We start from the raw sequence: 24,795 nt of genomic DNA, 5'->3' as shown, positions 1-24,795 counted from the left end.
ACAAAAATTTAAAGTAGCCTATCGTTTAAGTCGGGTCCCATTTGGTATATATGCAAAATTTGGCGACGATCCATCTAAAATTGTAGATTTGTATAAAGAACGTACATACACACAGACACACACACAGACAGACAGACAGAAAATCAATTTTATATATATAGACTAGCTATAATACCCGGCGCTGCCCGGGTTTTCTTCAATGAGGCTTTTTTGGATCACGTGATATCTCCCTCTCTTTTTCTTGAGAGACATACAAACCGTGTCCAAGCTAACCAATATGGCGACCTGCGCGATTCATGAAATAAACGAATCTAGATTTACACAGAAACGTAGAAATGAATATATATTTTTCTTTTTTTAAGGGGCGCTAGGTATTTCGATCCCCCCCCCCCCTGAACTTCAAGTTATCCATCTGTCTGTTCCAGCTTCCAAAAATCCTTAGTTAAAGCTGTGGAATTTTTTCGATGCACTTTTCACGGGCTCATAACTAATTTTAAAATATCCTAACCCACATGAATTTATGCAAATAAATATCAAAAGAGACAATATTTATTTATTTATTTACAATAACCCCAGAAGGCATGAAATGCACTTATACTGGAAGAAAAAAAAAAAAAATAATAATAATAATAATAGTCAGTACGGGAAGCACTTCGCATACGGAGCCAGGTCGAAATCCCCAATATTGGAAGCAAATCTTGCGTAGGAGGCACATACAAGTTCTGATGGAAGACTGTTCCATATTCTTGCCACACGGCATCTATATCCGTGGAAAAAACAATCCCTTCTAGCCATTGGTATTCTTATTTGGAAGCGATGCCTACGTAGGTTAACTCGCCTGTCTATGATCTCAAAGAAAGGCTCTCTCGATGGTAGATAAACATTTTGGTGGACTAGTTTGTAGCACATCTTCAGATCTGCAGCGATTCTACGCCATTCCAGTGAGTGTAAACCCAGAAATTGAAGTCTCTGGCAATAAGATAGACCGCTCATGCCAGGTATTCGTTTAGTAAACGACCTCTGTGGCTTTTCGAGGAGCTGTATGTCCTTGATTTTGTAAGGGCTCCATACTTGCGAACAGAACTCCAGGGTCGGGCGAACGTACACACAGAAAGCATATGACAACGTATGCGCATCACACTTACGGTATGCCGTACGTAACATATATGAAATTCTATTAGCTTTGCAGACTATGCCATGATAATGATCAGTGAAATCCAGAATGCGGCTCATTGCAATACCTAAATCCACGCGTGTATCCAATTGCTGTAACGTTTCATTACCTAGTTGGTAATATTCAGGATCGGTGCGTCTACCTAAATGCATTGATCCACTTTTTGATGATGAAATAGGTAGCTTATACTGACAACTCCACTGGAAAAGTTGTTGGCATGCAATTCTTAAGCCCCTAGTGTTTTCCACTGGAGAGAATAACTTCACGTCATCAGCGAATTGCAATAGAGAGATGGGTGACACAGCCTGAGTAATATCGTAAGTGTACAAAGTAAATAAGATCGGGCCTAACACCGATCCCTAATATGGAGACATTAATTTTCATACTTGAGAAGATATAAATGAAATCAATGATATTGCTCGAATATCCAACTCAAAAGTATAGGTTTGGCTAATTACTTCGTATTTAATCTCCTGGGCTTCGTATATCTCTAAGCGAACTGAATATTTCAAAAATCGAGAATTCAATACAATTTTTAAAATTATTGATGGGGTGGAAAATAGCACTAATTTCCGCATTTCTACAGTAAAATCGACAATTTTAGCACTGATTTCTATGAGGATCACCCTTTTCCTGACTCTCAAAGCGATGCTGATAATGATTATGACATCTATTCAAAAAGCCTCATTACTGAGAGTATATTGAAAATGTGGCAAACCATTATAAAGGCATAAACTATTATACATATACTAACAGGATTAAAGAAGTGACAAACCGTTGTAAAGGCACATACACGTCTGAAACGCATTGCTAGGGAACCACGGTAACCAAAGTAAACGTTCGGAAAGTGATTGTTGAGGCCCAAAAACCATTGTTGCCCTACGGTTTTTTGCCCATTTGGGGCATTTGCCCTGGTCTGACGAAATTTTAAAGTAGCCTATCGTTCAAGTCTGGTCCCATTTGGTATATATGCAAAATTTGGCGACGATCGATCTAAAATTGTAGATTTGTATAGAGAACATACACACACACACACAGACACACACACAGAAAATCAATTTTATATATATAGATATAGTAATTCAAATCATCAATAGACGATTAACGATACTTGACCATCGTCACAATGCGGGCAGAGCAATTTGACTGTTTTAGCAAAATAATTATTCAATACGATTTCTCTATTAGTCCTGCTGAATAGTAAGAGAACCGACCGAATTTAATTTTTCTCGTCGCTGCCTTGCCCGAGGGCACGGTCTGGCTACTTACAAACTGCCCTTATGGCTGTGAGAATAGTAAGAAGTGTTTATAACTGGCTTAAAGTAAAATTGTCGCTGAAAATATTGCCAATCTTCAATTATAATGAGAAAAAAAGTAAAATAGAGTAATTGTTAGTAAGATCACGTCATTTCGTTGTACTACATGTACAGTAATGGAAGAAATTTTAGGGGCAGGTGGAAAATAACGATTTAAACAAAAAGTAACAGTAAGAAGTTTTCGAAATTTTTTTTTTCAGAGATGACGAATGTAATCAGAAATGAAACCTTGAAAACTCATCAAAAATTCTCAATATTTTTTTGATTAAAAAGGAAAAAGTTATCGCTTATCATTGCATGCAATTAGAAATATATATATATAACTCCACTGGACTTATCTTGAGTCACTTACATTATTTGCGTATCGTTATGACTAGCTAGGCATCATTTCTAAGAGTTTCTCGAATAATTCGGCGTGGTTGTTTTCCTGCGTAGCTCGATTCGTAAAGATGAGACGAGGTGTAAGGCTATTTCTTCTTGAGGAAGTTCAGATTTATTTCTCGGGAAATCGCATAGAATATTAATATTTCTAAGATACTGATTAACAATTTCTTGAACAGCAGCGAATGTTATTCAGAGTATAAAAGGACGGTTAGACCGCCGTTTTCTTCAACAGAGTAGCAGAGCAGAATAGTAATAATTGAAAATGGGAACAAAAACAATTTCTTCAGCGAAAATTGCGAACGTTTCAGAATTCTCTTGTGTGGACCAGTAGAAAAGTCCACAATAGAAAATTAGGATGTGCATATAGCGTGTGTTCGAAATTAAAGGTTTCCCTGAGCGCACAGTTATGTGATTGAAAATCGCTAAAAGGCATCAATTTCATAAGGGATAAACTTTCGAAATTGCATGTAGTCTTTATGTGAGTCTGAAAAGACAATATTTTACCGATTATTTTCTCGGTATTAAATACCTTTTTAGCGAACTCTAATCTCATCACTGAGTGTGTTCGTAAAGGGTGATCAGGGAAACCTTTACTTTCAAACACGGTATATGGACATTTTAATTTTCTATTGTGGTCATTTCTATTGGTCCAAGAAAGTTTTAAAACGTTCGTAATTTTATCTGAAGCAATTTTTTTTTGTTTGCATCTTAGATTATTGCTATTCTTCTCTGCTAATCTGTTGAATAAAATGGCCTAACCGTTCTTTACACCCAGAATAAAATTCGTAGTCCTTCAGGAAATTGTTAAACAATGCCTTAGACATATTCTAAAAAATTTCTCGAGAAATTAATCTAAACATTTTTAACACGAGAATCTTATCTTTTTCAAAAAGGGATTGCCTTCCATCTCGTTTCATCTTTACGAATCGCGCTCTGCAAAACACAAGCACATTGAATCATTCGAGAGACTTGCAGGAATTTTGCCTAGCGAAAACAATATGCAAATAAGGTAACTAACGCAAGTAAAAGGGTTGTGCAAAGGTATTTGACAGCTGGCTGATGCGAAGATATATTTTTGGAAAGCGAAAATTCAACTTCCCCTGCGTGGAATTGAACCCACGTCCTTTCATTTTCAGCGTGAATGCCATAGGCCACTAGACTACAGAGGCAACGAATATCTCAATCTTTCCTTGGAGCTCGTGTGCACTGAACGGGACCGTACATGGACGGTCGGACACAATTCAGGCCAAAGCACACAATTCCTGACGATGCCACCAGATAGCGACTTATCCGAGGATGGCGTCACTCTCCGCTATCCATACAAAGGTTTTGAACAGCTGGAAAGTGAAAGGACGTGGATTCGATTCCCCGCAGTGGCAGTTGAATTTTCACTCTTTCCAAAAATATATCTTCGCAGCAGCAAGCTGTTGAAAACCTTTGTATGGATAGCGGAGAGTGACATCATCCTCTGATAAAGGGATGTGGCCTTATAGTGGTTTTTCCATTTGCATAGCAATGATAGGAGATTTAAAAATATTTAATGAAAATTTTTTGTGAATTTTTGAATAAATTTTCAAATTATCATTTCTCCTTGTACTCGTCATCTCTGAAAAAAAATATTCGAGAAATTCTGACGTACTTTTTTTTAATCACCATTTTTCCCCCAGCCCTATAATTTCTTCCACCACTGTAGTGATAATTTCAAACAGTTATGAAGAGTAGCGGTAGTCTTTTTAAAATGAAATATTGTTGCATACATGTGTGTGATGTTGAATACTTTTTCTAATGTTGATTTTCGAAGTACTCAGTTATTTCATAAACGAAATGTTATTAGGTTATCAAAATGGTTTGCGTGGTTCTCCTCGGTTTCGTCGTTTGCTGGACTCCGATGCAAGTTACTCTATTGTATTCTCAATACGGACACTCTAACGAAATCAACGGCACGGTAATGTACAAACACTCTCTTAGCTTTTGAAGTTTGTGTTTATATGTTTATATGACTTATTACTTGAGAAAGGTTTCTTTTGCAGAGTTCAGGTTGAAAATATTGTCACGTGTATCCCATCAATACAACATGCATGAAAAATACGTCTCCTGTAATGAAACTTGACTCATTTCACTTATTATCTTCTAATTTATAATAGCTCGGGTTAGCCATGCTAACTCCTGTTTTTACGAGTTACTTTTGCTCTTTCGCAGCGAGTAATTTACGTGAGCACAGGTGGGGGGAAAAATCAAGAAAACATTAGAACATTATGAGCTCGGAAGTTTCCGGGACGTACTTAACACCGCAGGAAACACAGCGATGATTTATTTCCAAGTACTTGAGCACATCTTGTCAACATCTATTTTCCTTCACATTAGAACCTCGAACTCTCTTCCCAAGAATGAGGTAGAGAGAGGAAGAGAGAAAGTAGAGTAGTAGGAGCAGCAAAATATAGTAGAACTTCATCCCTTGCGCGTCTTATGATGAGCAAACAGCTCCTGTTTGATTAATTGCCATGTGCTCGAATAGCAGCACAGCTAAGGATGCTAGTGGTGATGCAGCTACCACTCCTTTTTACGCTTAAAAAGATCGAATGTGAAAACTCTTACGAATTGAAAACACTCCGGGAGTATTCTTTAAAGAATGTTCCTCTCCTTAACCTTAAACGTTAGCCCAAAGTCTTAAAAACTTGATCATGTATATACATCTTGCGTGAGATGTTTTCAGATCTCCGAAATTTCGTTCGGAGGATAATCCAATTTAACGGCCGATCTTCAAGACAAAGAAGCACTTTCCTTAATTTTCCCGAACTTGTCCGAAAATATTTCAATAAAATGCGAGTCAAAACTGACGCGTCTATGGCAAAACACGAAAAGAACAGTCTGGTTTTTGTTTCTAGAAACCTTTTCATCCTGTTTTATTCTTTATCGTGTTTCCTTTTCTTGTTTTTGTTTTCATTTTATGCTTTTCCTGTATCATTGTTTCCTTATCGTTTCCTTCTTTTTCTTTCATTTTGTGTATTTCTGAATCATCGTTTCTTTATATTTCTTTACCGTGCCCTTCTCCCCTTTTTGTTTTTGTTTTGTATTGTTTTAGTATTCGTTTCTTTATCGTGTCCCTCTTTCTTGTTTTTGCCTTCATTTTGTGTATTTCTGATTCATCATTTATTTATCCTGTTCCTTTTTTTTTGTTTTGTTTTAGGTTTCATTTTGCGTTTTTGTTCCTCGACCCTAGTTTCTTTATCATATTCTTCTTTCTTCGTTATTGATTTCATTTTGTCTATTTCTGAATTATTGTTTCTTTTTTTTTTATTGTTTCCATCTTTTTTTTTCTGAATCATCGTTTCTTCACCTTTGTCTTCTTACAAAGGTTTTTAACAGCTGGCGGATGCGAAGATATATTTTGGAAAGAGAGAAAATTTCAACTACCCCTGCAGGGAATCGAATCCACGTCCTTTCACTTTCCGGACAGAGGCAACGAATATCCCAATCTTTCCCTGGAGCTCACTGAACGGGACCGTACATGGACGGTCGGGCTTAACTCAGGCCAAAGCTGACAATTGCTGGCAATGCCGCCAGATGGCGACTCATCCGAGGATGATCTCACTCTCCTCGTCCATTCAGTACGTTCCCGTTCAGTGCACACGAGCTCCGAGGAAAGGTTGTGATGTTCGTTGCCTCTGTAGTGTAGCTGTTTAGGGCGTTCACCTGGAAAGTGAAAGGACGTGGGTTCGATTCCCTGCAGGGGCAGTTGAATTTTCTCTCTTTCCAAAATATATCTTCGCATCAGTTAGATGTTAAAAACCTTTGTATGGATAGCGGAGAGTGACGTCATCTTCGGACGTTGTCTTCTTCCCTTTTTGTTTTTTAAATGATATATTCCATATCCTGTCCTCTTATTCTTTATGGTTTCATTTTGTGGTTTCTTCTTCTTTTTTCCTGAATCGTCATTTTTTTTTATCGTGCCCTTCTGCAGTTTTTTTTTTTCATTTTGTGTTTCCTTCAATCATCGCTTCTTTATCTTGTCATTCTTTTTCCCCCATTTTGTATCTTTCTGGACATTGTCTCATTATCATATTTTTTTTTTTTTCAAATCAAATCAATTTATTCATTTACAACATACAGAGATTTAGATTAGTTTAAACAAAACAAAACATATTTATCATCCAGAGGCTGTGATGATGTACGGATGATTGAAAATTTACATAATTAATGAATAAAATATCTAAAAACATACGACATGAACAGAAACATTAAAAAAAAAAAAGAGACAGATATACAACATAAAAGAGACAAAATTATCACTGTCAAATAAAAAAATACGTAAAGATTAAAAAAAAAATCAAGAACGAAAAAACATACACAACACAAAAAAAGACAAAGTTCTTAATGCATGGCGAGAAATGTAAAATAAAACAAAACATTATAGATAAAAAATATATGAGGAAAAAAATTTAACTCGCACATACATAGACAAACACAAACAAGAACAAATTTTTTTTTTATTGAAAAAATATACATAATTAAAGTGGCAAAGCTAAATTGAATAAACTTTATTGCTCCTCCTAAAGGTCAAAATAAGAGTCTACATCGTCTATTGCAATTAATAATTTGAATAATGATTTTTTAAATGCCGCGTGTGTGGGTATATTTTGTATTTCTAGCGGTAGTGAATTATATAATTTCGGAGCTAAATAATAAAAATGTTTACGAAAAATTTCTTTCCTAAAAGTAGGAATACGGTAAATCATATGAGGTCTACGCTCGGAAACATTATCTTTCAAACTGCATAAGCCTTTATTACGGTTTAAGAACAGAATAATACGAAAAATAGCATTATGGCGTAAAGGAAGTAGATTAAGATTTCTAAAAATTGTAGAGGAATGAGGCTGACCCCGATTCAAAGTTTTGAAAACTCTTTTTTGTATTGAAAATAAAGGCAATAAATTAGTTTTATAATCACCACTCCATATAATTACACCATAATTTATAAGTGAATAACACCAAGCATAGTAAAGGTCTTTTAAGAAATTAGCGGAAACTTTCTTACTTATATAATAAAAATTATATAAAACAAAACGGTGTTTTTTAAGTAGTTCATGAACATGAGATTTCCATTTTAAATTGCTGTCTACATTTAAACCCAAGTATTTAATACTATTTACTTCTTGAATTGCATCGCAATGACAATGAGGTTGAAAATCACAAGCGAGGGTATGAAATTTTAGATTAAGATGTAAATCAGATTGCATAAGATTGAAATTAACGTATTTTGTCTTCTGTAAATTTAATTTTAAATCATTAGCATAGAACCATTTTTGAATTAATATTAGATCGTGGTTAATATGATTCTTAAGTCTGTCAAGATCATCACACGAATACATTAAAACAGAATCATCGGTATAAGTGATCATGGAACCGTCAAATTCTAAATTACAAAGATCATTAATGAAAATCAGAAAAAGTAAAGGATCCAATATAGATCCTTGTGGGACTCCTCTATTTATATGGACATAATTACTGAAATTATCCTGTATTTTGACTCTTTGTTCTCTATTATATAAATATCAAGTGAACCAATTTAAAATATGACCCCGAATACCAGCTGAATTAAATTTTTGACTGAGAATATAATGGTTCACATTGCGAAAAGCCTTTGAAATATCTAAAAATATTGCAACAGTAAATTTGTTCTTGTCAATGCCATTATAAATAAATTTCGAAAAGGTCAAAAGGGCATTTTCAGCACCTCGTCCCTTTAGAAAACCAAATTGGTTTTTAGCAAAAAAATTCACAGAATACAAAAAATTATATATTCTAATTGAAAGAATTTTTTCAATAAGTTTAGAAAAAATCTGTACAATTGAGATAGGCCTATAATTCAGCAGAGAATTTTTATCGCCAGCTTTAAAAACAGGAGTGATAGTGGCTCGTTTCAGTTACTCAGGAAATACAGTAAGTTGAAATGAGGTATTTATGAACTTTGTGATAAATGCGACATTATTTGCAGCAAACTCTTTAATCAAGTAAATATTAATTCCATCGTAATCATACAAATTAGTTTTAGAAAAAGAATTTAAAGTGCTATGTACCTCAAGATCGACTACATCAAAAAAGGCAAAGGAATTTATGGTAGGCGCAAGGTATTTTTTAAAATCATCATTGTTACCAAATAAAGACGTATTGTGGCTTATATGATCAAAGTGGGTGTTGAATTGATTTGCAAGTTCTAGAGTATGAGTAGAATCTGGCAACACAATAGCTTTATTTTGTTTCTCCACAATACTGTTAATAAATTCCCATTTCTTTTTATTAGTATCGCATTTCATAAACTGTTGCTTGTAATATTCATTTTTAACTAATTTAATACGGATTTTAAGCTCATTGGCTGTTTGCTTTTCTACGAACCATACGTAACAATTCGTTTGTCATCCAGTTATTATTAAATTTATGCGTTCTCCTAGTGCGATATTTGAAATTATTTTTAATAGAATTCAATGCAAATGCAAAAGTTTTATATTGCGTATCGATATCAACATTATCCCTCCAATTGTATTTATAACTATTTAGAAAATTAGAAAGCATATTTTTGTCGATTACTGTAAAATACCTACAGTCAGAAATTTTTGAGCTTGGAACTGTATCATGGCTCAGTTTCATAACTATGGGAAAATGATCATTAGATTATTAATATAATTATTCCAGAAGAAATAGTGGATGGGTTATTTTGTGATTTAAAAAAAATATGATCGATGCAAGTGGATGTATCTCTCACTCTAGTAGGCTTATTTATCAGACACTTAAAACCATATTGGCTTAGAGAATTCAGGTAATCAAGGACGTCAATACTGTTTGTGAAAATGTCTATATTTAAATCCCCAATAATTATAATATTATCGATTATATATTATTTCTTTTATGTTTTTCTTTTGTTTTTCTTCAATTATCGTTTCTTTTCGTCACGTTTTTTGTTTTTTCTCTCCATCATATTCTCACTATCGTGTTTCCTTTTTTCTCTTCTATATACGTACATTTTCTATACGTACTTTCTTTTTTATCGTATTTTCTATATGTATTTTTTATATTTTCTGTATTATAATTTTATTTTTACATTACACAAGTTCTTTTTCATTATATTTTCTCTACTATGTTCCATTTTCTTCTACCACATTTAATTCATATTGCTCTCTTATTTACTATATTTTCTTTACCACAACTCGCCTTTTTCTCACTGTATAATGTTTTCGTCTTTGCCGCGTTTCGTTCCCTATGTTTCGTTCTTGCCATTTTTTTTAGTGTTTTTTTTGCATAATATTTCACCTAAGTGCCATCTTAACGCATGGGTCTACCTCAGCACGGCCCGGGGGCCGTCACAAAAATGAGAACCGGTTCAAATATTCAAAAATTTGCCAGCTAGGGCCTCAAAGAAATCACTTGGCCCCGGGGCCCATGATGCTTTTAAGACTGCCTTGTTTCCACCTTCTGGTGTTCTCGTCTATATACTATGCTTTCTTATTGTGTTTTTCTTTTATACGCTTTTTTGCTTTTATCTGGTGTTTTGTTTACATCGTCTCTTTTTTATACAATGTTTTTGCCTTGATCGTATTTTTGCTGTTTTACATTTCTTGCGCTGTCCTACTTTCTATTAGTTAATGAAAGTTTTAATATATTTTTATATAATTATTCCATCCCACATCTGTTTATTTCATGTATATTCCTTTCTCGTGAATATCGTTTTATTTATCTGTTGGTATAATTTACCAGACCATTTCAAATAGACAATCGTTTAAGAGCCAGGTATATAAAAAGTATACTTATTTCAGCTGAATCCCTTATAACTTCTCATATTCGTTAATTTTTTATAAGGTACATTTTATATTCAAAATCGATCTTTTTGAGTAAAAGAAAACCATTTCTTCAATACTTCTTCTCATAAATACTTCCGTCTTTCGATATTTTGCCACGCCTGTCTCAATTGCCTGTTGCTTGAAATTTTGCGACTGAATAAAGAAAAAGAATAATATGAGAGAGAGAGTACGGTAAATAAAACGCTCATAAGAGTTTTGAAAGGCATGAAAGTAAATAATTACTGCCATTTATTCCACTGAGAAATTTATTCAAGTTAAACACTTCATCATACAGTCGACGCTCGTTATAACCACCACACGTTTATAGCGAGCATCCCATTACAACGACAGGTAGGATAAATTCCAAATGTTTTCATAGAGCGACTATCATATTTATTTATTTAATTCATTTAATATGCAAACCTGTACAAGGCCATTAGGATCTTCACAGGTGAAAAATTCAAAATTCAAAAAAAAAATCAATAAAATATTTACACACGCAAACATATGCAAAGGAGGAAAATGTTTTACTTTTGATATAACGATCCTCCCAATATAACGCCCGTTTTCGACATGACGCAGGGGGTCGTTACATCGAGCGTCGACTGTCTTTCAATTCCTTAATTTTTAATAAATATAAAGTTGTAAAGCGTTGCTTGATAATACCCACAGAATTTTTAGGAATTCTAAAAATTTTTAAGCAAGATATCATTACTTCAAAACTCGTAGTTTCCGGCATATCATTATTTCATTATCAAAAAAAAATTAAGAAACGTGATGGAATGCGATTATTTCGTGTATGGAGTTATTCTAATGAATTGCACCCTGATTGCATGAGATCTAAAATGATAATGACCGTTTTGCGTGTGTATTTGTTACTCACAGCTCCCGGAATGGTTCGAGGCTCTGGCGTACTTTTCAACATTTTTGGCTTACTCAAACAGCGCTCTTAATCCTGTATTATACGGAGGCTTCAACACCAATTTCCGGAAAGGCGTATTCTCTGTTCTGCAGTGCGACTATAATAATTCTTTAAGAAGACCACGTGAGTATAACCATACTCTACAGTTCAGGTCATCACAGCTCAAAAAATTAATTCATTATAAATTCGAGACTTCACAGAAACGGAAGCTTCAAAATTCATTTTTCCTGACAATTAACAACGTAGTCTTATAATCCATTAAATCACTAAAGATTAAAGTCGTATAAATTTTTAATCTTACGTCAATCAAGTGATGGAATTCATCTACGAAGAAATTTCCTTTTCCAGACTGAAATAATTACCGAATGTAAATTTCTATGATTAAAGCATTAACTCAGAAGCTCTTGAGAATTAAACTATCTTCAATTTTATTTTTTTCGTCACGTATATTCAATTTCGGCTGAGATTGGGTAGAAAATTACTATCGCACAGCTGATAAATTCTTCGTAAAAAAAATCAAAATTGATCATTTCGCTAACTATGCGCTTTTATTCACACATTACCATTATACTTGAAATAAATGCCTTAATGTAAAATTCAAGAATATGATAAGACATCAATGATTGTTCAAAGGAAATATTTTCCTTTTTTTGTATACAGCGAAACCTCGATTCAACGATACTCGATTCCTCTACAACGTTATTTTTTCCTCCAATGGTAAACTCCTGTCGATACAACGACGACCTTTACTTCGCTAAATACTTCTGTAATGATATTTTTAGGAGATTATTGCTGTAAAACGATAATTTTTTTATATTTTGCTCAAATTCATGTTTTGGATTTTATTTTTACTTCGTCACTTACTTTCGTTCTTCTGAAGGCGATTAATAACATCGGTAATTTGCACCGCAGAAACACCGAAAATGCTATGAAAGCTATTGCTATCACTAATTTCTGTGCAAGATACAAAAGTGCACAGGACAATAAACTACTAATAAACGAGTTAATGCATCCAAATGAGTTTTATTAATAAATCTATCAATTTTCCAGTTTTTCACAGCAAATAAATGCATAAGAGCACATTTTTTTGGTGGTACTTTGATGTCACGTGATGGTAATGCCTCCTCCCGGTATAACGATAATCCCAGGCCAGTCCACGTCAGACGCGAGGCCCGGTGCGATAATAATTTCGGGATTTCTTAGCTCCGACTTCATATATCTCGTGGTGGGAGTGGGGGAGAGAATCGGGCATCTAAACATTCATTCATTATCACAGAATATACAGCAATGGGGAAAAATATCTATCACCCATGAAAATCCACAATTAATCTTAAAAAAATTTCAGAATTCATCAAAATTCAGAATTAATTAGAGAGGAAGAAACCCAGAATTGATGAAAATTTGGAAACAATCAGAATAATAATTGCAGAATAGATTGAAATTGAGGATTGGTTAAATTCCAGAATCAAATCAGTTGATTCTCAAAAACACCTTGCTTACTACGAGAAAAAAAAATTGTTTTGTTATATGTATAAGATGTATATTTTTCCACTTCTCTTCGTAAGTGCGCCCCCCCCCCCAAACATGGGGCCGGTACGACCGCACCTGTCCACGACCACCTAGATAACCGGCCTCTGCACACGTGATCAGGAATGCTGTGAATGTGTTATATAGGAGGTCGTGACCTGTCGCACATCCCTGAGGGCGGCTCTAGATAATCCCTGTACAACGGTTTTTTTCCTTGTTCCGCAGAGTATCGTTATATCGAGGTTTCACTGTATTTACATCTTTTTTTTTCTGTATTCATATCACATTTAATGCGCTGTATTAATTTTATATTGTTAAATGTCACGAGAAAATGCGTTCATAAGAAAAAGTATGAAATGTTTGCTCATCACATAAAATGTCTATGCATGTTTTGTGTGTGAAAACCCCAGGAACAATAACGGAAAGTTTATACCCACATCATAGATAAAAATTATTTTTTAGATGATCATATAATATTTAAACTTGATACATTTCATTGTTTTTCTATATAATTCCTTAGAATTTACTTCTTTTTCTACCCTCCATTATCTATAATTATGAACGCATCGTTGAAATGTTCATTATGCTGGAAATACTTCAACTATAAGCAAGAGAAATATTCTCCCATTCATATAATTTTCAAAAAATTTCAAACAAAACAACTTGATTATACCGATCAAAGACATGAGAACATATTAATATACTAATTTTTTTTGTTGATGCTGGAATTTGTTTTCATCATGTAATATGAATATTATTTATATTCATGTTTCAAAAAAAACTGATAAAAATGAGGCATGTTTTGGACTTGGGAGCCTGGAAAAAAATAATAATTATATCCTGAATTGATTTGAAGCTTATAGAGATAAAGAACATTTTTCATTAACAAAAAAATGTGTTCGATAACTATTCTTCAAGGATATTAATTCTGATTCATAAGAATATGAGAATTGATTAATGTGAAGTACGCGGAGATATATTTTACAACATACTATTCATTCGTTAATGTGACATGATGGGTGGACAGGTGGAGTGATACGTGGGTGGTATTTTGATACACGTGGAGACATTTTGAGAAATACTAATGATATTTTGCAATAGCGTTTTTTTTGGCATATGCTTGGTAGCGATTTTTTTTTAATACAGTAGAGTCTCTCACTCACTAGCACAATAATAGTTTCACAATCATTTAGAGTAATTTCAGCATAGTTAAAAGAAGTAATTGATCATAAATATTTTCAGAATTGGTGAAAGAAATTATTTCAGAACTTGATAATTAATAAAAAAATAATAATATTTTTGTAAATAAAGGTCTTCAACAACAGTGATTCCTCACTTATGCGCCGGTGCAAAGTAACAAGACAAAACAAAACTTATAAGTGAGATAGGCGTATATGAGAGTGGAAAAAAACACTTATACATCTTTAAACATATATAGTTTGGAAATTGATATATGCAAGTAGTCTCGAAAAACCGAGCCACAAAAATTCGAGTTTCCGGATAACCCGATTCACTGAAATTTTTCGAATTTCCTTCTTGAGACCCCCCCCCCCACTCTATTTTCCCCCTTCAGAGTCTAAATTTTTTATTTATTTTCCAGGAATGCTATGTAGTACGTACGTATTGTACAGTAATTTGTGTTTCAAAGTGCAAAGGCAGCCCCCTCCCCCCCCTCCGAGCCTTATAATGGAATAAAATATTAGATTCCCTTGGATAAACGTACACCAGAACTTTTAGGGGGAGTTGTTGTGAAAGAGAAGCTAGTTCGACCGTTTCCTTTTTAATGGTCGACAATGGCATTGTCACCTAATTGCTTACGTAAAATCATTGGAAAGGTAGGTGGAAGCTACCAGCGTCTCAGCCTCTTTCACCATCAATCCCACGACTCACAACTCAACCTGAACACCACCTCATGTGCCTGCCCTTTTCACTTTCTTCATTTTTCGAAACAGATCGTTACATCTGTGTATCTTAGGGGCCATTGAAGTATTACGTAAGCAGATTTTTAGCCATTTTGGGCCCACTCCTCCCCCCTTGTCAGCAAAAGTCAGCAAAACACTGACCCCCTTCCCCCCCCCCCTTGTCAGCAAAATTTCGTCAGCAGCTTAGAATATTTTATATCTTCAAAAAGGGTGGTCGATGACGTAAGTAACTTTCAAACCCCCCTCCCCCCACCCTTGTCATCAAAAGTCAGCAAATCCAAAACCCCCTTCCCCCCCCCCGATGCTGACGTAATACTTCAATGGCCCCTTATATATTCAAGAATAAAAATTCAGTAAGTATGCTAGTCTTTTTTTTTTTTCGAAGTGAAACCAGCATTTTTTTTTCCGGATGATAATTCAAGTTTTTCTATAATCCGAGGTGTCCTCGGTCTCGTCCACCTCGGATTATCGAAGCTCTACTGTACTGTACCAAAGTAAAATAATTTTGTAAAAAAACACATGAATGACGATTTCTGAGTGTTGCAACAAAAAAGAATCCCATTAAAGGGGAAGAATTGCGATTACGGGGGGGGGGGGTTGACTGTAATCACGAAGAGTTTCTAGCACATTTTTAAAGGTTTTGGAAATGTGGCATTTGTATCTTTTTTTTAATTACCTTCCACATGGTTCATTGTTGTTGGCATTTCCTCCTTCGTGATATTCTGTAGCTCTCGTAACTCAGTTATCATCAAACTTTCATGCTTTATTCTACCCATTCCGAAACGTAGCAAAGCTGAACCTGCTCGAATGACTATAGGCGAACTCGACATGCAGTCTGCGATGAAAATGTGCCATCATTCTGAAACACTTGCTATTGATCGCAAATCCTTATTCCTATCACCGTTCTCTAATCATAATCAGTCAATTCACCCCTGCAGTTGAAAGTCCCAGCATCTATGGTGAGGATTGATATTAAATACAAATACAAAGGCCACAACTGACAAAATACCCAACGATGTGTCTGAAGAAGATGCGCATAACAATATGGTTGCCTGATATACCTACATCTAAACTTCAAAAATGCAGCAACCCAATAAGAGCGATAAAAAACCAATAATTATGATTAAATATAAATATAGCCCCTACTGCCCAAAAAAAAAATTGTGCTTGTCTCATCTAAGTATAGATATAGCTACTCGATTCATCCCAATATGTTTATTGTACATATTTCTTTTTAAATTTACTAATTGAGTTTGATTTCCCGACCCCCGGAGGTAAGCTATTTTATTTACAACATTAATTGAGAAAATTTCCCTGCAACATCACAACCTAGAATTTCCCCTTACCAATTGAAACTGGTGTTCCCTCGTCGAAGCAGTTGATTAACAATGTATTAATCACTCATTATCAATTTTATTCATAACGTTGCTTGCTTGCTTGCTACTCACGCCCAGAGCTGTTGTGCAAGACAACTTCATCTCCTGAGAGGCTGGGTCGTGTCGGAGAGCATCTTCTAATTTATTCAACAAATGAAATAAATATGTACATTCTATGCAAACAATCCATCAGAAAACATTGAGCACGAAACAATCAGGATTATCAAAAGAGAAAAATTAAGTAATAATAAAATATATATCCCAAAGAAAAAAAGATTAAAAACACTCTAATTTCCACTAATTAGCTACGAACTATTACATTCTATGGAATCTACATTCTATTACATTCCATGGAATCTACATTCTATTACATTCTATTGATTCTATGGAATCCATCCCGTAGAAATTTTTAAAAACACCTCAATCATATCCCCCCACGACAGCTGCGCTCTTCCAATGTAGACATTTTCAAAAAATCATTTGACATTGTTCAATCTATATATATATATATATATAATTGATTTCTGTCTCCCTCTCTCTCTGTGTGTGTGTTAAAATTGCCGATTTCACTGTATAAATGCGGAAATTTAGCGGGCTTTTCCACCACATCAATAATTTTAAAAATTGTACTAAATTCTTGATTTTTGAAATATTGAGTACGCTTAGAGCTATACGAAACCCAGAATATTAAATATGAAGTAATTAGCCGCACCAACTATTGAGTTGGATGCCAATCCAACGCAATATCCATGCAATAACATTGATTTCAACTTCTTATTTATGTCCTGTCAAGAATGAAAATTAATGTCTCCATATTGTCTTTCGATATTCAACTGCATAAATTCGTATAGTTTAGGTTGCTTTAAAATTGATTATGGGCCCGTAAAAAGTACATCGAAGAAATTCCACAGCTTTAATTAAGCATTTTTTGAAGCAGAAACAGGCAGAGATCGATAACTTGAAGTTCAAGGGGAGGGAGAAATCGAAATAACTAGCACCACTTGAAAAAAGGAAAAAAATATATATATTCATTTCTACGTTTCTTTAAATCTAGATTTGTTTATTTCGTGAGTCGCACAAGAAGTCGCCGTATTGGTTAACTTAGACACGGTTTGTATTTTCCTCAAAAAAGTGTCATGTTTTGGCGCAGTTTGGCCAAATTGGTCCTTGCGCCAAAAAATTCAAAATCCAATCCAATTCCTCAAAGAAAGAAGGAGATATCACATGATCCAAAAAGCCTCGTTGAAGAAAACCCGGGCAGCGTCGGGTACTATAGCTTAGAGTTGTTTTACCTCAGCGACGAATCACCGGCTGAAGCTTTACGAAAGTTTCCGATGCAGGAGAGAATGAAGAAATGTTCAGGTCGACTCACCTGCGCAGGACTTCCGTGTAACGCTCTCGATCGACATAATTTTAACATTTTGAACTAAAACAAATCACCTTTCTTGAGAACAATTTTTTCGCTCATTCAAAAACATACCAATTCCTTCAACTTTCATGAATATTAATAATTCACGAATTTGTGGGACATCCTGAACATAAAACATTTTTCTTTCAGTGCAGGAGAATCGGTAAAGTTATATCAGTTTTGTAAAAATGAGGACTAAAATCTGTGATTAAATTTGTTTAATTTAAAAAATAACTTATTAGAATCTCTAAATAACGGTGTGTCGATGAAATTAAGTAATGACTCAAATATTTAGAAGACTCTGTATATATTTCTTTTTATTGTCTCGTAGAGAACTCACACAAATCCCGAGCTACCCTGACATCCGGATTCACACCAACGATGTCGAGCTGCAGGTTAAATGGCATGGCAGCAACACCAACCAAGACGTTCGAACTACGGCCTATAGGCAGCAGCGTCAGCTGTAACCGCTGCGAAGGCGAGATGACATTATAATGACGACGTCATTAACGGTTCTTTTTGCTTATCTCGAATTAAAATGATCATCTCTTCCCACTTCATGTGTTTACGAGCTATAATATTTATGTAAGTGACGGTCTCGTGTTTTAAGAAAGCATTTACTGAGCTTAACTTGTCTTGTGTAAATAGGAACAATTTTTCTCTCATATAAGAACTATTCGAAAAGGTGCTTCTCTGGACTTCTCTCTTGATTTGTTAAATTTGGAAATTTTCAAATTGGTGTTTTTAGGCATATATACGTATGTTTCGTTCGTCTGAGCATGTCGCAATGTATGTAAACACGTTGTGAAATAAATTTTTTATCTCATAACACTTAATTTTTACTTCTAAGTCCAGACTGATATTGTTTTAAATCCAAATTTCCTATGTATATGCGTTAATATGAATTCGATCAATCGGTTATTATGCATACTTTCCAATCATCTTAGTAATGAGAGCCGATGTCCTCATTAAAAAGTCTCACCACAGAGAGCAACAGGCCTACAATGATTAATTATTCAATCATTACACTTCACTCATAGTTAGAAAAACTGGTGGCAGATGGCAACACACTACACATAACAAGCATTACACAGAAGCAAACTTCACGTCAGGTTTCACTACACGTACACGCACATTCCCGCATGTACCGTCAAACCTAAAAATACCCGGGCCACATCGCCATATGGCAATATCGGCTCATTGTCCAAACGGAATGGATACAATTACAAACGCAATTTATTCATAAAAAAGCATACATTACAAAATATACATTACAACCATAACAACTATAAAATCATAACCTAAGTATGAAATCAGTTGCGAGATCACAATCTACGTATACAATCGGAAATCAAGCATATAATCCTATATATTCCATATTAAATCTTAATTCGAATATAAAATCCTAAATGACATATTGAAGTCAATAATACATCAGATAAAATTCATAATCGATTTCATCCTCAATTTAAATCGTTCGATTTCCGCGGCATTATACTGTTCTTGTGCTATCAGTCAGTATTCTTTATACTGTAGTTGATCAGTTTCTGTTTTCTTTATGAACGGCGAGGTGGCGCAGTTTGTACTTGTGCTATTGGTTGATATGGCGTCCGTGGGATCACTTGTGTCTTCATTGTCTTCTATCCATCTAATTATTTTCTTGACTTTATTTATTATACTTTTGTTTTTAAAAATCTCTCTGATCCAGAGTGTGGCATTTTCAGTAGCGGGCACAGCCATGTGCTTTAGATGTGCAGTTAATGTACATGTTGTCAAGTAATGGATGGGGATGTCGAATTCACCACAAAGGCAATGATCTGTTCCTCGTTTTTTGAAGCGGTGAAGGTAATTTGGAAAAAAGGCGTGATTGGTTGTAAAAAATACAAGTTCTCTGCTCAAATTTTTTGCGTTGTCTGAAACTTTCGGTACTATTTTGAGGACACTTCTTCCAGTTTTTGCATCATTCACTTGAATGGCATAATCAACTCTAGAATCAATTGTTCCCGTGAAAATATACAACCAAAGCGAGCATAACGCTAGTAATTATTTCAATCGATATGAATATTTTTCATGTTCTAAAAATTTAAGTAACATTTGCATCTGTGTTATTAAAAAATGGCGAAAACAACATCAACATCAGAGTTGAAACTGGCTTAGAACCTAACGCTGCCTACAAAAATCACAAATAAAATTTCCTGCAGTCTCCTGCACCACAGCGCTCTAATTGCGTCCATCGAACAAAGTGTTCGAATCAGCCCAAACGACACTTCGTGGCAATTCCTCAAACTAACCTAAAATGTACAAAGCAACCAAACTTTCTTCCTACGATATAAATAGCTAAAGAAACGTAGAATCTAATGATACTCACTACTCTAAACGCGAACGCATTTTACTTATCTCTTCTCCAAATTCGCACTAATTTACTAACGAAAGTGCCGAAGAAACTGTTTTCTACATACCTCTCGCAATAACACACAGCTAGAAATACATACTACCTCATATTGAGTTCATGGTGGAAGCCGTCAGACTTCAACACTAATCAGATTCAAACAGTGACCGAGGACAAAGGTGTTCGGTATAACCCCACTCTCCCCTATATACATGAATGCGAATAAAACCGGTTTACCCGTATTTAAAAAAAATGCTGTTTTTCCACAATTTTTCTCCATTTTATGAATTCGAATATCTCAGCGAATATTGCACTTAAAATCGTGGAATTTTTTTTGTTTGTTAGACTCGGAAGAGCCAGAGCAACACCATTCTGATTGGTTGTCAATTAAAAAGGGTGCCCATATATATATATTTTATTTTATTTTACTAACTATACAACACCTTGCAATATGGATGACTTACCTGAATACTACACGTTATTTGGGTACTTTTTCTAATTGGAAGTATGCCTCTAGGATCAACGGTCCGCCAGTAAAATTCCATGCTCCCTGTGATACATGCACCCTGCACATTGGCGTACGCAAGGTGGGGGGTTGGGGTCCTAACCCCCCCCCCCCCTCAAGCCGAGATTATAGTGTTATTTTGCAGGAGAAAACGTAAACTCCCCCGAGAAGAAAAAAAAATTGAAACCCCCCTTGTGAGAAAATTCTGCGTACGCCTGTGACCCTGCATAATATTATGCCCATATGTATGGCGTGTTTGTGACGAGGTATTTCCCCACACAAATACAAAATTTCGACTTACGCCTTTTTACTGAACGTAAATGAAAATAATTTCTATCAGCAGATACAAAAAAAAAATAGGGATCCTTAAAGTGAACCGCGATCGTTCTAGAAAATTCGGTGGTAAAACCTTTTCACTTTGATTGGCCAAACTCTCTGACCGAAACACACTAAACAGAGAATCGATTCTTCTCTATTCTTGTTGTTCTTCCGATTGAGATGGAAGTAAATCGAATCCTTCATGAAGTGAATCATGGCGGTAAGTAAAGAAGACAGCGAAGAATTGCGTTCAACTCCCCTCCCCCCCCCCCCCCCGATGAAAAATTTTCTACGGAATTGAAAGACTGACCGCTCGCTTGCTCTGAAATAGGCTTTTTTTTTTCCCTTCTGGGAACAGGTCAGGCAGGCCATTGTTGTGTTTCTTTTAAGACAGCCCAGCCACTTGGGAGTGATTGATTATATTCCAGATCCTATCCTACAGGATAGCCCTTCGGCTACTTGCCAATCGGTGGAAGCTTATATTCGCTCTCCCATATACGACCACCTTTCCCAATTTTTTTTTTCTTAATTCTCCTGAATAAAGTATACACTTCATCCTTAAGACGTTGATAACATAGAATTTCGATTTTGCTGTGCCATGGATATACAGGAAATAACGGCTGAAGCTTGGCTTAGAACCCATTAAAGGAAAGTTTGCTAGTGAAAAAAAATTACCATTTACCTTAAAGAAATTATACCCTGGAGATTTATTAGTTGTAATTTTTAATTAAAAATTTTCAGATAAAGCCTGCTTTCTCACATGTGGTATGCATACGCTTGGGAAGAGGGGATACTTGATTGGTCATTCAAGGGTAAGCAAAAAATGATCAATAATGGCAGAAAAAAACGAGTAAAATGATAAAATGTGCAATATAGTTCAGTTATGGTACATGGTACAATATACAAAGAGAGATATTTAACTTCACTACGCATTTCTAAGGATACTCCGACAAACCAGTCAAGGCCCAGGCTCTGTCCCTCCAGGGATATAAGCCTTTTACCCTTGCGGGTTGGGTCGCACTGGGGAGTTCTAAGGATACTGGCAACTGCTGCGCATTTTAAGGGGTGCGAATGCCTCTTGAAAATGTCTATAAGAGTAGCAAGCTATCTACGCATTTCTAAGAATATTGACACTTGCTGCACATTTGAAAGGTCGAATACATCTTGAAAATTGCTAAGAGTATATGCAAGCTTCACGAATTTCTTTGAATACTGTGACCTGCTGCACATTTCAAGGGGTACGAAAGCCTCTTGAAAATTTCTATAATTATGCAAGCCTCCTACTCATATTTGAGAATACCTGACACCTGCTGCGCATTTTAAGTCTTACCCGGAATACCCTACCCTCATCAAAGAGCGAAATCCTTTCTACTCATAGAATTGAAATGAATGAAAATTAAATTTATAATGACCAAAAATTTTAGAAATAAGATCGATCTCCGGAACCCTGGGAAAAAGGAACAGATGGTCATCCCTCTCAAGAGCCGAATTACATGTATATGGGGAAAATAAGTGTGTGTTAAATGCAACAAACGATCCAATGGACCCATACAATGAATCGGCCCTCCCGACACATCACTCTCGCCTGCAGTTCTGTAAGCTTCTCTCTTGGGGCGTTGTACGCATGGCCGTCTCAACATCATTGATCTCCGGGCAAAGTGATATTTTGGGGCCCCATATTTAGCTGGAAGAAGCATCTTACATTTTTGCATACACATATTTGAAAATCATAGTACGAGATCTCACCAAGTAGGCTCGCTTTCGCTATAAGCCCCTGGGTCACAGCAGGGGCGTAGCCAGAAATTTCGTTCGGGGAGGAGGACCACTTTCATTTTGGGGGGGGGGGGGACCAAAGTGACAGAACAATGGATTTGGCCATCTTTTTCCCTTTTTTCGGTCATTTTCTCACATTTCGGGGGGGGGGACCAGACCAATACCTTCTAGAGCAGAAGGCCTGACCCCGAGATTCGTGACGTCATCGAATTCCGTCCTAGAATCGTCTTCCCTGTAAGATCGTTTTCCAGCAGCACCACACACTGTAACGCCGTTATATATACAAATATTTTTTTTTTTGACCCACCCCGCTGTAATATATATTTTTTTCTTATTAAAAAAAGGTTGAATTACCTTAGAATTTAGCACTCGAATGGACGAGTTTATACTCATAATTCAACATTATTTTCTAGTATCAATTAGAGCCAGAGTTTTTACGAAAACTTTGAAGAAATTACCATTTGACATCAAAATTTCCCCAAGAGAATTTTTCGGAATTTCATTTCTGTTGATTTTAACCAAAAAAATATCCATTGAATACCAAAATTTAAGTATATATAAAATATCCTTAATTTTTCATTAAGATAGACATATGTAATATTCACTATATATTTTATTTAAAAAATATATACAGTATATACAAACTTTTCACGTAATGTGTATTTTATTGAAAGGAAGAAAAAAGAACGAATGAACAAATATGCTTTGCTCCTTCCAGAAAATTTCAATGGAAACTATGGATTAGATATAGATTGCATGATTCTCATTCGTACAAAAATTCATAACATTCAAGTAGTAAAAATCCATTTCAAAAATAGTTTTTTTCTTCATTGCATAAAATTGTTTTATTATTTATAACTTCTCTTAAAAATTCATTTTTATTCGAAGATTCTTTAGAAATAAGCCAGAAAAAAAACAAACCAAGAATACGTAGATTAATTTTGAGGTTTGTTATGAAGCAAAGTGTGATCTATGTTCAAGATTATAAATATCATCAGGTTCATATTTTATTTAGGCTGGGGAGCAAAAATTCTATCCAATGTTTTTCACTACACACATGGAATTACACAAGAAATAAAACTTGCTAGAATTGAAAAACAATCTTTAATTGAACATTTGCATTAAACATGAATTCAACATCATTTTTCAGTTTCTCAGTCACAACGTCATTATATAGAACATAACTAACAACTACAGGAGTTGGACACGACAAACCCCTTTAACCAAATTTTGTATGATTATGAAACTTCCATCTTCACACATAAACACATTTCTTTTTCAGTACTTAGATACTCTTTCCACTCTGAGCATTTAAGTTTTTTCATGAAAGCATGTGAGCAACACATATATATATTCAGAACTTGATGCCAATTTTCTGTGAACGACTAAAATCATAACCACCATCATTTATGTATAACTTTTTTTTAAGAAAAAAAGGGAGGTGTAAAATGTACCAGTAATAAGACACTTATTTCAAAGATAAAAAGGGAGGTGTAAAATGTACCAGTAATAAGACACTTATTTCAAAGATTTAAAAATAAAAAATGAATTTAAGGTGAATTTGAAATTTTGAGCTGATAATGATGGATAAATGTTTGACTGATATTGAAAAGTAATTGAGTAAATATTATTTCAAGTTTGGGAGCTAACTAATTAAATGTTAAATGGCCCATTACTTATACATTTACCGAACTTGATCAAAACACTCAAGTTTCCTCTTTGCACATTTTTCATTCCTAATTTCCCCTTTTTTCTTTGTCACCAAATCATTTTTATTCATACACATATTTTTGAGTAAAATATTAGATGAAATCCATAAAATTTTTTGAGCAATATCAGCTTCCCTGTGACCACTACAACATTCATATACATTTCCTAAAATTTCAAACTCTTCCAAGGTGGTAAAAGCTGTGTTTACAAGAACTTCTCTATGCTTACTCTGATTATTA

General features: G+C 34.9%; 1 protein-coding gene across 1 annotated transcript in view; it reads left to right on the top strand.

The window, feature by feature from the left end:
• The window catches only part of LOC149087925 (QRFP-like peptide receptor), an 82,088-nt gene extending 63,391 nt beyond the window's left edge, over positions 1-18,697 (top strand). The window contains exons 4-6 of the mRNA XM_089242708.1: positions 4,709-4,819; positions 11,592-11,751; positions 18,193-18,697. Of these exons, the coding sequence (XP_089098834.1) occupies positions 4,709-4,819; positions 11,592-11,751; positions 18,193-18,356 (435 nt within the window). The 3' untranslated portion in view covers positions 18,357-18,697. The remainder of the gene's footprint in view (positions 1-4,708; positions 4,820-11,591; positions 11,752-18,192) is intronic.
• The last annotated feature ends 6,098 nt before the right edge of the window (positions 18,698-24,795 follow it).

Source organism: Pholcus phalangioides, unplaced genomic scaffold (genome assembly GCF_987345545.1).
Source record: "Pholcus phalangioides strain wild (caught in Gottingen) unplaced genomic scaffold, Ppha-v1.0 ptg000003l_1, whole genome shotgun sequence".
Lineage (NCBI taxonomy): Eukaryota > Metazoa > Arthropoda > Arachnida > Araneae > Pholcidae > Pholcus > Pholcus phalangioides.
The sequence above is the reverse complement of the archived record's forward strand: the minus strand, read 5'-3'. Positions and strand labels throughout refer to the sequence as shown.